We start from the raw sequence: 14,252 nt of genomic DNA on the forward strand, positions 1-14,252 counted from the left end.
TGATTTTTTTTACTTCTCTTGTCCCAGGCATTTTTATCTTCCCTGCTTCTCTTTAGATAGAAAGGATCTGAGGTGTTCAGCCAAGAGTGATCAGAGCATTTATGGGCCTTCCATGCGTTCTGGATATTACAGCAGCTCTGCCAATCCCTGCTAGAAACTGCAAAATGAAGACTAGTGCTAAGATGAATGAAGGCTCAAACCCCACCACCACCCAAGTACACGGCAGAACTATCCCATGGCAGGCAATCCTTCCTGTTCTTTTCTTCACACAAGGTAAAGGATACAGCAAATGGGCCAGGCATGGCCTTCAGTGAGAACCACATTTCTTTCTTGCTGTTTGTCTTCATTTCCTATTGAGTCTAGGTAGTTCTATTTTACAGAAAATGTTGCATGAAGATAAGCATTTTTAAGTTGTAAAGAAAATGTTCAAGCACAATCTAGAATGATCAAAATTCTTACCCAGGGCACGCCAGATCAAACAAAAGAGAAGGGTGAAGCAAACAAAAGCCCAGTTCCACTCATGATTCTTTCCGACAGTGGACACACCCATGAAAATGAAGATAAGAGTCTCACTAACGCTGCTCAGCATCTTCATGAAATACTTTATGGTGGTGTAGGACTTTTGTGAAACATTCTCTTCCACATATTTGTTCATGGTCATAGCACAAGATGTAATCCTGAAGGAGCAAGATAAACTTTAATTCAGTTTCTTGATATTTTCATTGAGATTTCATTGAGATTCACACACCCTAGAGATGTCAAGATCTCAGAGACATGCTAAGACATACTTAAGAGGAAGGCAGCCTTTTAGTCCTGAAGTATCCTGGGGGCTGGATCATCCCTATCCCAGCTGTTACACTGTCAAACCACAATTTGAAAAGCTTAAAACAAATGGGCAATTATGTGGCCTGTGGGAAGCAACTTCATAAGTGGCAGAAAAGGCTCAGCATCCATAAGTAACCATGTGGATTGGGATCCCGTTAAACCTAAATCAACAGGACTAGGAGCATGCACTGCAGGGTCTTTGATTTTTGCTAAACAGTAAGTCACTTTTCCACACAGTAAAACTGTTGTTTAAAAACGTTTGCAATGCAGCGCTTGAGAGCGGTACTTCAGCAGAACTAAACAGACTTATTTGCTTATGTGCAAAACCTAAGTAACTCAGTTAATGTAAAAGAACCCAAAACTATATAAAATTTACGTCTTGTATTCTAATAGCATGGGCCCATCTGCAGAAACATGTATCTGTGGATCAGACCCAACCTGATGGAACTGATATTATTCTCCAAACTTGGGGGATGCCCCCAGGTTTACAGAAAAATCTTAAACTACAAACCACTGTTGAGACAGCTGAGTGGGGGGGGGGGCTGCTGCTGCCACTGCCATTGAAGCAACAAAGCAGCTGGGAGGGTGGTGGGATTGCCACAGTGGCACTCATTCTGCAAAAATGTCCCCCTTCAGTTTCTACTGCAGTGACTCTCTGGTTTGACACCTGCTTTTTTGCTGGTTTTTTCCCCTCTACTGGAAATAATGGATGATGGGTGCACCTTCTTTGGGGGACCATAGAATTATAATATAATAATATATAATAATAATAAATTTTATTTATATCCCGCCCTCCCCGCCTAGGCAGGCTCAGGGCGGCTAACAACATTTCAATAAGTTATACAATATAGGGTTTAAAACAATTAGGTTATACAGTAATATAAAATACAATCTAAAACAATATAAGATTATACAATAATTTAAAACAGAATTGGAACCCCTGGTCCAATCTTTTTGAAACTTGGGAGGTCTTTTGAATAGAAGCACCAAAAACTACACTGAAAAACTGGTGATGATCTCAAAAAACAACGCCCCCCTCTGACCCCTGGATAGATTCCCCATTATAGCCTATGGAGATCATTGACTGTAATAGCCCCCATACACTATAATGGAGCTGAAGGTATTTAAAGGTGTCACGGTCCCTTTCAATGTGTTTTGTGAAGCTGCGGCTTCACCCAAAACTGCATTTGATGGGAGTGCACTCTCTTTAAATGCCATTTAACTGTGGGTATCCTGTTTTACCAGATAATCCCAAAATTTGGGAGGATTATTCAGGATTGGCTGTGATCAATAGCCAAAAATACACCCCCTTCTATATTTGGCTGAAAGAATAGCCAATAAATACCAATAAGGTATTTTCCAGCTTCCCCCCACCTCTTGAATAGAGCCAAATGCACACCCCATGTGCAAATGAAGAACACACAAGGACTCAGAGGAGGCTGTTGCTGTGCCCAGTTGAGTCATGTAGCATCAAGGCATTCAGTAGCTGCCACCACACTTTGGTGAGATGCACAAACTGTATGAGCAACGGGCCTGATGGCTGCTGCTCGGTGTGGATCCAATGAGTCTCCAATCCAGGGCATGAGGGAGAAGGCAAAGATGGACTGAGAGGCCAAAAAGGTCTGAAAAGTGCCCTGCCCTCTCCTTCTGCCTCTTACTGAAAGAAACCAAACTTTGAATAATGATGTAATTGCCTAACAACTACCTTAATAACCACTGAGATCTTAGAAGGCTTTCATTTCTTTAAAGTACATGTGCTGCTTCTATTATTTTGGAGGATTCTAACCTCCCTTTTTTTTAAGATTTCACATTTTTAGCAAACCTGGAGCTTTTCTCAGGTTTGTAGTCTCTATATTTTAAGTATTCACCCAATGGGGCCATGTTGAGAATTGGATATACTGATAAACCATCTTACAACTGATGTATTGCTCAACTCCTATATGTGCATACCTGAATCTATGTAACTGATTATTCAGGGGCTGTAATTGTACAAATAATTGCTGGTAAGTTTGGGTCAAACAATATGTTACATTGGATGTGCATTATCAGATGGTTTTGAAGGTGCTTAGGTTTTTAAAATCCTGATCAGCAGCTGTTGTTGGCCCCAGCTAGATCAATGCCATAATCCTGTGCAAGTGAAGTGCCAATTCCTTTCCTCCTATGCCATTTTCCAAGTTGAAATTCACTTCCCCAGGCTGTCTTTGATTGTTTTCTCCCTCTATCAATGTTAAATTTCAGCCCACAAGGCAGTTACAATTAAAAAAAAATAACATGGAGAGAAGACTTAATTCCTCCCCTGCTCACTTCCACATGACTACACTTTGTGAGGTCTAGTCATAGATCTCCAATGTAAGTGTAATTTTGCCTTTAGCTACATAGCAGTAAATGCAGTTATAGAACTCTAGTGAGAGGCAAAGGGCAGGGCAAGAAGGGCAAGAAGAAGCTTAGAAAAAATGCAACAGAGATATGCAAGTCAGAGACAGCATTAGGAATATTCTCCTCCTCCCACCCTTTGCCTATTCCTTGCTCCAAATGGGCCCACAATAAGGAGGCTTCTCCTGAATTTAAAAAAGAGCTGGTGTCCCATGTGCTAATATGATTTATTTAGCCAGCCGACAATATTCCAAGATAAGAGGTGAAGATCTCTAGTTGAAGACTTTTTGGACAGTCAGTCCAGCTCTGTAATTTGGTCATGTAGTTTTTGAGAGTCTTGATATATACACCCATTGGTAGATGGAAAGCTGGATCGTGTAGAATTAGAGGCCAAATTGTCAGAGTTAAAGTTAGTCTGAAGAGCATGGTTGGAGATTATAGGAGTACAGGCTTCTTCTTGTTGATCTGACTTTGTTGGTAAGGTGTCCTGTGAAATTTCTATTTGATTATTGGGAATCCCTTGGATTCTCTTTTGGAATTCAGTCTGTTTTAATACAATATTTTCCCTCAATAGATCCAGTCTTTTTAGGATATCCTGTTGTTCTTGTGCTTGAAGTGATTGGAAGTGATCTCTGATATTATCTTCCAGAACATTAATTCCTGCTACTATGTCCATAGTTTCATCAAAATTATTAGGCGAGGAAGGGCAGTTGGTTGAATCAGTTGGCTCTTCCCTATTTGAATTATTGTTGTCGACCTTTGTAGTCAGGGGATAATTCTGTTGAGTTGGACACTTCTTGGGGTAGTAGTGGAGAGATCATCTCATTCTTAAAAACACAGGATAGGAAGACTCCCTTAGATGCCAGATAACCTTTAGATCGTAATAGAAGCTGAGGTATACATGTTGAATTAAATGATAATATCACCCTCTGAGTCTGAGCATTGCCATTCACAAGATCCACTTCTAGTAGATCAGTCTGGCTCATTTCCCTTGGAAACAATATTTTCAAACATTTCCTAGTTTGTTGCATAGAATTCCATGCAGGGCATCATCCTCTGTAGTTGCAAATAGTTAGGCAAATTTTATTTGGGGTGAGAAACAATTTGTAGGGTTTTATTAAGTTCTTACTCGGTGAAAAAGGCTTATCATATTTCTTTGGCTGTAATTCATTGGCAGATGGGATGCCCTGTTCCAAGGTGCTTCTTTTAAAAGTTAGCTGCTCAGTAATGTAGTCCATTTTATTATGAAGTAGTTTCAACTGGCTACAGATGCAGTCTACTGTTACAGCTGTTAAATGTGTTATATTAAAGAGTTCTCTGCAACCCACTTCAAGACAGTTGCTTTCAGCAGAATTTAGAGTTAATCTTGTCTGCGGCTTCCTCAGAGTTTGCATTTGTATTAATCTTGTCATGAGGGTCAGTAGACTTTTGTGTAAGTGAGGGCTGCTCAATAACATCCTCATTATCAAAATTAGCCAAAATCTCAAAACAATTAGATGTGAGCACTTGGGCTGAATAAAAGTCATATATTTTCAGTTGTTTAGCTTGTAATGGAGAATCTTCAGCTTCTCTCGGTCTTTTGGTAACGCCCATGTTAATTGGTAGACAGAGTATTGGAGGCAAGCCCAGAGAAGGATGGGGTAATTAAAAACAACTCTGCATCTCTCCCACGTTTAAACGACTTCAAATTCACTGTTATTAAAAGAAGAGCTTGCAAGGCAACTGAGGGGAAATAGTAGTAGTAAGTTCCTAAATAAGCAAAGCTCCCACTTGGTAGCCTTCCAGAGTCAGAGATGGTGAGGAGGCCAGCAAATATTCAGTTAAGCAGGGGAGGTTTGCATTCCTCAAAAACTCTGCTTACAGTTGAGAGAGTTAAGATGGAAAAGGTAAAATCCTCAAGGTTAAAACAAAACTTTAAAATTAAAAGAGGCTTATCATAGACTTATCATTATGGAGCCGTAGAACCGCAAGTCTGCCTCCCTGCAATGCTCCAGTAAAGTAAAGTATAATCGCTTTACCTCTCCTCTATTAGTCTCAGAAATTCCTGCCCATGACTCAGGTCATGAAAGCGAATGTACCAGTGAGGCAACCCACTGCAATCTAAGTCTTGCCCATAGTTCGTTCAGAGGGTCATGGGCTCAAACTCCATGTAATGTGTAACTAGGCCTTGATTTCAATGGATAAGCAGGGCTTTTTTTTAGCAGGAACGCGGTTCTGGCAGGCTTGGCATCGGGGGTGTGGCCTGATATGCAATTAAGTTCCCGCTGGGCTTTTTCTACAAAAAAGCCCTGTGTGACACAATGGTGATGTCACAGTGTGGCCTAATATGCAAATGAGTTCCTGCTGGGCTTTTTCTACAAAGAAGCCCTGTGGATAAGTGTGCATAATTTGTAAACCAAATTGTGGTCAGAGTATACAATAACAGAAAATGAAGTATATTAATAACCATACATTGTTCCATTCCCATCTCCTGTAGAGAAGCCAGATTTTTTTATTTCCTTGACAACATGGAAAGTGATTCCACATTTAGGACATACTTTCACTTCCTTTCTGGTAACTGGAAAGACATTGCACATGGCTATCTTTACCACCATGCCAGGGGGCAGCTATAAATAGTTAAGCATTCCTTTCTTGAAAAGAAATTGGCCTTGTGCAATTCAATATATAAAGATTTCACTTTTCACAAGATACCATTCCATGACTTAGGATGAACTATAAATAGATGTCTTATGTAAGAGGGAAAACCAAGCTTCCTGTTCTAATGTTGCATTCTCAGGTGTTTTCCATGGTCGCAAATGTCACTCACTGCCCACTAAAGCCAGATTCACACAGGATAGAGCCATGTTGCACACTGCATCCAAAAAAAAAAAAAGGTATGATACCAAGGGTGTACCTGTGACAAAGCCAAAGAGAATTCCTGACTATATGGCTCCCTGATTGTATCTGTAATACGCAACATGGTGGCCACTTGTAGAGTAACTCAGTGGAAGCTACTTCACTAGCAAAGCTGTTTAAGCCAGTTCCTGCAGTTTATGAGACAATATTTCATTTTAGAAAACAAAGAAAACAGACTGAACAATTCCACGATAAAGGCAGGTTGTGTTCTAGTTATGCCACAGAAGACAAACATGAAGTAGAATCTTGGGAAATTTACAGTTAAACTTTGCAGAATTCATGTGTGTTAACACAATGTTTCCAAAAGTGATGTCAGTCAATTTTCTTGCAATATATGTAATAATACTTAAAAAGGTAGGCAGCACATATATGAAGGCAGCCTGGAACACTGCAGTTGGGCTCCCATACAATCTTCCTTACAATGCTGACAAAATATATTCATAGATGTTTGGCAGGCAGTTCTGCTGGAGTTCCACTCTGAGAAATGGAGGGAGTATGACAGGAGAGGACAGCATCCCCTACCAACGCTCTCCAAGTGGTCTTTAAGTAACTTCCTTATGCTGCCCTTTAGTACAATTCTCTTGATTCTGGGAGAGCCCTGGGATGCCAGGCAGTTCCTGAAGTTTCCATAATCTCAACACCCACTTTCACAAGTTTTATGTTTGCAAAGAAATGCTGAAAACCAATAACAGCCTTGGGTGTCAGCAGCTGCAAGGTCATTAGGTCATCTACATATGCCATCTCACAAATGTGTGGCATTTGCCTATAAATACTTGAACAGTTACAGAGCAATCCTAAACAGAATGTCCCCTGTCTAAACCCATTGACTTAGATTGTTGTTGTTTAGGATTGCATTGTTAATGACAGTTACAGCAGCATAAAGCTACAAAATTGTGGATAATGCTGATCAGGGCTTTTTTTGTAGAAAAATCCCAGCAGGAACTTATTTGCGTATTAGGCCACAACCCCCGATGTCACCATGGTTTCACATAAGGCTTTCTTTACAAAAAAGCTCAGCAGGGACTTATTTGCAATTATTTGCACACCCTGACACCAAGCCAACCGGAACTGCATTCCTATGTGTTCCTGCTCAAAAAAAGCCCTGATGCTGATAGTGATCAGGAAAAAATAGTATGTTGTGCTTCCTTTAGTTCTTTTCAAATCTGGGGCTTTTCTTATATATGTAGAAAGAGCCATCTTGTCTGTTCATGCTCAAAGCTCCAGATTTAATTATCCAAAGATGGGGCTATGTTGAGAATTAGATATACTGAAAATCATTATACATGACTTCTGTTATCCTAGCAAATGTAAAATACTGCAAGTAATAATAACTTACTTGTTCACAGAAATGATAGCATTGACCCCATATTTATTTTGCCAGGTATCCTTTTTGGCCATGGTCCAACATGCTTAAGACCACTAATTTAACTGAATTACATATATCTAACTCAGACGGTGCTGGATTGTGGTGTATGAAATGTAATCATGTTCACTTTTCTAAATCTATATTTAAACCAGGAAATGGAATAAAAGTTTGATGACGGTATATCGCGGGGCTCACCTGAAATGAAAGTCACTCTGCACAAACAAGGCAGTTTCTGTCTCAAGACTGTTAAAAAAAAACTGGATCATTGGATACAGTCATCAAGTTACTTTGACCTACTATTTAACTTTACAAAGGTTTAGATGTGCTTCTCTGATCCGTTTTTCCCAAAGGAAAAAATGGCAAAGAAATTAGAGAGAGAAATTAAAAGCAAATAGTTTGAGAAGTTCTGTTTGTCCCATGCTAGAATTAATAGTGAATGCACAAAAAAGCTGAATTGACAAAAATACGGTAATTCTGCACTGATCACTTTCAATGATTTTTCAGTAAAAGTCAGCTGGTAAAGCTTTACATGCTGGATACAAGTTTGGGCCGTTTTGAATTTGCATACTAGTAGCAACAGCATGTCTTCCTGCCTTTCATAATACTATATACCCAATCCATATGCCAATAAGAACAATTGTTCGATTCTTTACAGACTCAGAGACCTTGGACTTGTGTGAAATAGCTGACTTATTATTTGAAAGATATTTGTACACAAGACATTTCTATGTTGAGATCAAGGATCAGAATTTGAACTAGTTTTTATGCTGTCAGAAAAGATCACCCTTGACGTATTTAGCAGCCTAGATACTTTTCATTCAAGCCATTTCTAAATTGTATATGGTGCAATCCTAAACAGAGTTACACCCTTCTAAACTCATTGTCTTTAATAGACTTAGATAGCTGCAACTCTGTTTAGGATTGCACTCTTAAAGTAATCCCCTGGCCAGGGATTTTTAATGTCTGTGTGTCAAGATACCCTGATTCTAGCTTAGGTATATATTCTGTGCTGCAGTTCAGTGATTGTGAGCAGGATATGTTATCCTGGAAATACTAGATGAAGAGTCCTGTTAATCCGCTGGACCAAAAAAACCATATTTGTAACTTTATTTATACCCCACCGTTGCCCCCTAAAGCAGACACAAAGCAGCTTATATTCCCCTCCTATCATCCATTTTATCTTCACTATAACCTTTGTGAGGTAGGTTAAGTTGAGAGTAAGTGGCTGGCCAAAGGTCATTTATGCCACATCCCAATTTTCCTTGTCATAATACACCAGAAAATTACGTCAAATGAAAAGATAAGGGGATTTATAGAATGAGAGACTTTTATGTAACCGGGACTCCTTTCACTGTAATGCAACTAAAAGAAAAATTGCAAGGAGGGTTAACAAATTGGTTTCTGCTATACCAACTACATTATTTAATTGTAAACCCTACAGCAAAGGTAACTATGACCAGAAAGTTGTTGAAATTTGACCAAATTCTAATGCAACATTTGACTAGTGCAAAAAGAGTAATCTCTAATTGAGATAGACTCGAGTACTTTGAATGATTTGAAATTAATATGGGAAAAAGATATTGGAACAAAGAATAAAATATTTGGAATAAGATATGGTTTGCTCAGACAAGGAAGATTCTGTCAATAATTCTCTGAAAGAACTCCTTGAAATTATTACATAGATGGTATCTTACGGCAGATAGCTATGGCTGAAAAATTAATGAACCAAAGCAGAACAATTAAAGACAAAAACAAAACTTCAGATTTCTTTGAAATGTGGCATGATTTTATTTTATACATAACTTAGAATAATACTCAATGCGTGTTTAAGCCCTTTCTCTTACATTTTACCTATATTTAACAAATCCTGAGCTTTCTATCAATGCTTCAATGCTAATTTGTTTAATTAGTTTTTTTAAAAAAACTTGGTGTTATACATTCATTGGAGTTTTTTTTTTATTTTGGGGAATAGAATGTCTTTTTTGTGCCTGTGTCCATATATTGGCTTTATGTTTTCTTTAAAACCAATAAAATTTAATATCTAAAAAAAAGGACATTCAGCAAGTTTCCATAGTGATTTGAACTGGAGCCTCCCACATCCAAGTCCAGCCCTCTAACCACTGTATCATACCGGCTCTCTAAACAGGATTTGTGGCATCAAACTAACAAATATATTGTGGCATCAGTTTTGATGGTCCAGAACCAATTCTGTCAGATAACAGAAAGCTACCTTTACTGACAGATTTTATATATACACACAGGGCTTTTTTTGAGCAGGAACATAGTTCCGACTGGCTAGGTGTTGCAGGGTGTGGCTTAAATTTTTTCTATAAAAAAAGTCCTGTGAGAAACAATGGTGATGTGGGTGTGGCCTAATATGCAAATAAGTTCCTGCTGGGCTTTTTCGGGGGGGAGCCCTGTATACACATATGTTTATGTACAAACAGAATGAGGACAGGGACATTCAGGAGGCCCTGCAATCCAATTCATATGTTAATATACAGAACACAAAACAAAATTCAGTCAAAATAAAAAAGGATCTTAACAGAGTGAGAGTGGATCACTTTCAGTCAGCATCCATCTCAGCCATGCTGACAGGCCTCTTCTGCTCAGTACTTCTCTAATCTAATAAACCCATGCCAACAACCAGCTTTTATGCTGGCCAGACTCAATATATTCCCCTCGTCTGTGACCTTTGACAGGTATATGTGTATCCCTTACGAGCAGTGATTCTGCAGGTGTGGTAGAGAACTTGATTCTTTAAGACACATTTTATTAGCTTGCCCGTTGCTGATTTCCCACCACCACCATTTGGTCAAACCACTTTTCTCAACCCCTAATTTTGCCATTAATAAACGGACAGAATTCTTGCTAGCTGACAAATGACTCTCAATCACCAAGCAGGTGGTGGAGTTCTTGGCTCTAGCAGTGAAAGAGAAAGGAACAAAAAGCAGTAGGGGTATCAGACATGGGACAACTTTGCTTTATCCTTCTGATTAAGACTTGACTGTAACTATGTTCTTCAAGTTGTCTGTACTAGAAAACTCATGAGGACTGTTTACTTCTATCTTGGCCTGTATTTTCTCTTCCCGCCCCCCCCCCCCCAGGTTTATGCCAATAAAGGTTGCCTTTAAAGTAAGTAAAGATCACTTTCACCTCCACTTACAGCTGCTGGAATGACCTTGGGTCAGCCACAGCTATCGCTAGGGTTGCCAATCTCCAGGTGGGGGCAGGGGATCCCCGGTTTGGAGACCCTCCCCCTGCTTCAGGGTCGTCAGAAAGCGGGGGGAGGGGAGGGAAATGTCTGCTGGGAACTCTATTATTCCCTATAGAGATTTATTCCCATAAAAAATCATGGAGAATTGATCCGCGGGTATCTGGGGCTCTGGGGAGGCTGTTTTTTGGGGTAGAGGCACCAAATTTTTAGAATAGCATCTAGTGCCTCTCCCCAAAAAACCCCCCCAGTTTCAAAATGATTGGACCAGGGGGTCCAATTCTATGAGCCCCCAAAGAAGGTGCCCCTATCCTTCATTATTTCCTATGGAAGGAAGGAATTGAAAAAGTGTGCCATCCCTTTAAATGTGGTGGCCAGAACTCCCTTTGGAGTTCAATTATGCTTGTCACAGCCTTGATCTTGGCTCCACCCCAATGTCTCCTGGCTCCACCCCCAAAGTCCCCAGATATTTGTTGAATTGGACTTGGCAACCCTAGCTATCACAGGAGTTGTCCTTGAAAGGGCAGCTGCTGTGAGAACCCTCTCAGCCCCACCCCCCTCACAGGGTGTCTGTTGTGGGGGGAGAAGATATAGAAGATTTTAAGCCGCTCTGAGTCTATGAATCAGAGAGAAGGGTGGGGTATAACTCTGCTGTCTTCTTCTACTTCTTCTTTGTACACACATTAAACTTTAATCCGCCTTGGGCATTGTGGAAAGGTGAAATAAAATATGTTAACTAAATAAGTAGGAAAATATGCTTACTGTGGTCAGAAAGCAACTACTTGTCCTCACAAAGACCAAGCCTGATAGTGATAAATTTGAATATAAATTCTAATTCTGCTCAAAATCTTCTTTTGGAAAAAAGAAAATAAGAAAGAGAAATAATTACAAATTAATTTTTGCTGTTGGCCACAGAGTGGCACTGCTTGTATCTCATCTATTTTAACTGGAGGACTGTATCAACAGAAATCAAAGGCAATGGATACTACTACATTCTGTATGTTTAGAGCACACTATTGAAAGTAGGTGGCTTTCTGTTTCATACACTGAATATGAGCAGAGTCTCTTTTCTCATGTGAGGCAGAAGTGAGAATCAGCTGTGCTACTTGATAAAATCAAGATAACAGGTTAGTATTAGGAACAGGGAGCCCACCAGATAATAATAATAATCATAATAATAAATTTTATTTGTGCATGTTGCACAATGCATGTTGGCCTCTACAAGTTTATAAACTAGATTATAAAGTATTATGAAATAGAAATGACCACAAAAAGCAACTGTTTTAAAAAGGATTCTTAATAGCTTAAAAGCTCTTTAAGTACCTAACCATATGTTGTAAATGACATCTGAATGTGAAACAGAAGGGCACTCGAACCAACACAAATGCTGTTAACAGAAGCCAAAAGAAGAGATGGGGCATTTCAAAATGGGGTCAGACTGGATTAGTATGTTACTGTATTTAGATGCATCTCTACAAAGAGGTTTACATAACCTTAGATTCATTAATGTGTTTTCTGTTTGTAGTTTTTCAATGTCCAATTTTATTTTCAGAATTTATATTCTGCTGCTCCCTCGATGTTACTTTTGCTGGAGTGAGCAACTCAGCATGCCTGAACATAGGGAAGCACCAGCGGCGTCACTAGGGCGGGGCCAAGGGGGCCATCGGCCCTCCCCCAGAGCATTCTCATTGGCCCCAGGCACTGACCCATGACCCCCCCCCCCAACAGGAAGGGGCTGGCCCTGAGACTAGAACGCTGCTGCTGTGTGTGGGCTGGCCGGGATTCTGAAACCGGGGCCGCACTGCCGCCGGCTCAGCTAAAAGCGTGTGGGTGAGTGGGGGAAACTTAAATGCTGCAAAACTGGTATCTTGGATTACGGGGGCTGGTCATGTGAGCAGAGGGTGGATGAGGGAGGGGCCATGTGAAGTGGGCGGGGTTGTGTGCGGAGGGGGTGACGCAGCCCTCCAAAAGGGGTGATGCCCAATGGGGGGGTGACTTGAATCAGTTACACCCCAGGGTGCAACCCACCCTAGTGACGCCTCTGGGAAGCACCACATCACTCTAAGTGTGTATAGGTGTTATCTGATTGAATGGGATGCCTCTCTTTGTCTTAACTGAGGAGCTGCCCTCTGATCCCTCCTTTCTCTTTTTCTGTATCCTCACTTTCTTTGCACATGGCCTTCCATGGAGAAATATGACTTTGCAGGTCTCTCTTGTAGATGCAACGCCCTTATATTCTCACACGCATGACACCGGACAAGATGGCCAATTTGTGATAGAGGAAGTACTTTTTAGATTAGGCTTCCTTTCCTTCTTTTGACTGCAACCTGAACGTGAACTGGATCTACCTGAATAAATGTAAGTTTGCCTTTTCTGCAATATACTTTTTGGGAAATTTATTTACCTCACTCAGTATCATGCTTCTTTGGGCAACCTCTGCTATATTAACCAATTGTCTCATTATTTTTAAACTGCTACAAGTTTCTATTCCTGTCACTCAGTACAACTGACTTTCAAATATTTTAAGATGTAGTTAACATATAGTGTGACTCAGGGCTTTTTTTGTAGCAGGAACTCCTTTGCATATTAGGCCAGAGCCTTCTGATGTAGTCAATCCTCTTGGAGCTTACAGTAGGCCCTGTGTTAAGAGCCCTGTAAATTCTTGGAGGATTGGCTATATCAGAGGGGTGTGGCCTAATATGCAAAGGAGTTCCTGCTACAAAAAAAAAGCTCTGGTGTTGCTATTAGAGGTATCAACATAATAAGGCCTTTCACACACTACATTTTCAAAAAGCAGTGGGAGAACATTTTAATCTTCCAGGTCATTCCAGCACTGACCTAAGAGTGGCAGTCCTCAAACAAAGAAAATTTTAAGATAAAATTACAATACAAATTGCTGAAACCAAGTTCATTCACAAGTACAGAACAATGCACTCACCCCCCACCCCACCCCACAAGGGCTGAACAGAGTATATCTCACTACAGATGCTAATTTTCTGTCTCCAAACATTTTCCTTCTGCTCTAATCAAGCTGATTACAACATGCAAAAGTACCTTTGCATTCTTTACAAGCATTCTTTATCTCCCCTTCCACCTGGGATATGAAGACTCAGAGATGTCCATTCCTACTCCCTCCAGGCAAATTTGTTAATGGCCAAGTGCAGAAGGTTGCTGACTAGGTGGATCACTGGTCTGATCTAGGAGGGCTTTTCTTAAGTTCTTACCAGTCTGTGAAAACCCCACATAATGCTATATGTTACAACTTTACTTATTTACTGGAGAAGAGACAATCCTAATTTAGGCCATAATTATTCCTATTTTGGAGTGTTCCTTAAAAAAAATTAGGCTATACTTTTCTTCAGTTCAAATAATTGTCATCCTAATTAAGAGTAGGATCCTGCCATCTTGTTCATTTCCTCTCGCTTTTACTGCCACAGTCCCCAATGCCTTTTGAGTATGTTGGTTCCATGACCAGCAGAGCCATTTTGGTGGTCAAAGGGGACTTTGGTCACACTTCTTTATCAGCTAAAGCAGCTGGTTTATTAAAACCCAAATGTCTTATGCCAACCAAAAAGACTG

At 40.2% G+C, this 14,252-nt stretch overlaps 1 protein-coding gene across 1 annotated transcript in view; it reads right to left on the minus strand.

Annotated features, from left to right (window-relative positions):
* The window catches only part of SLC9A2 (solute carrier family 9 member A2), a 57,799-nt gene that overhangs the window by 16,575 nt on the left and 26,972 nt on the right, over positions 1-14,252 (minus strand). The window contains exon 4 of the mRNA XM_060233797.1: positions 460-677. Within this exon, the coding sequence (XP_060089780.1) occupies positions 460-677 (218 nt within the window). The remainder of the gene's footprint in view (positions 1-459; positions 678-14,252) is intronic.

This window comes from Heteronotia binoei, chromosome 3, assembly GCF_032191835.1.
Source record: "Heteronotia binoei isolate CCM8104 ecotype False Entrance Well chromosome 3, APGP_CSIRO_Hbin_v1, whole genome shotgun sequence".
In the NCBI taxonomy this organism is placed as follows: domain Eukaryota; kingdom Metazoa; phylum Chordata; class Lepidosauria; order Squamata; family Gekkonidae; genus Heteronotia; species Heteronotia binoei.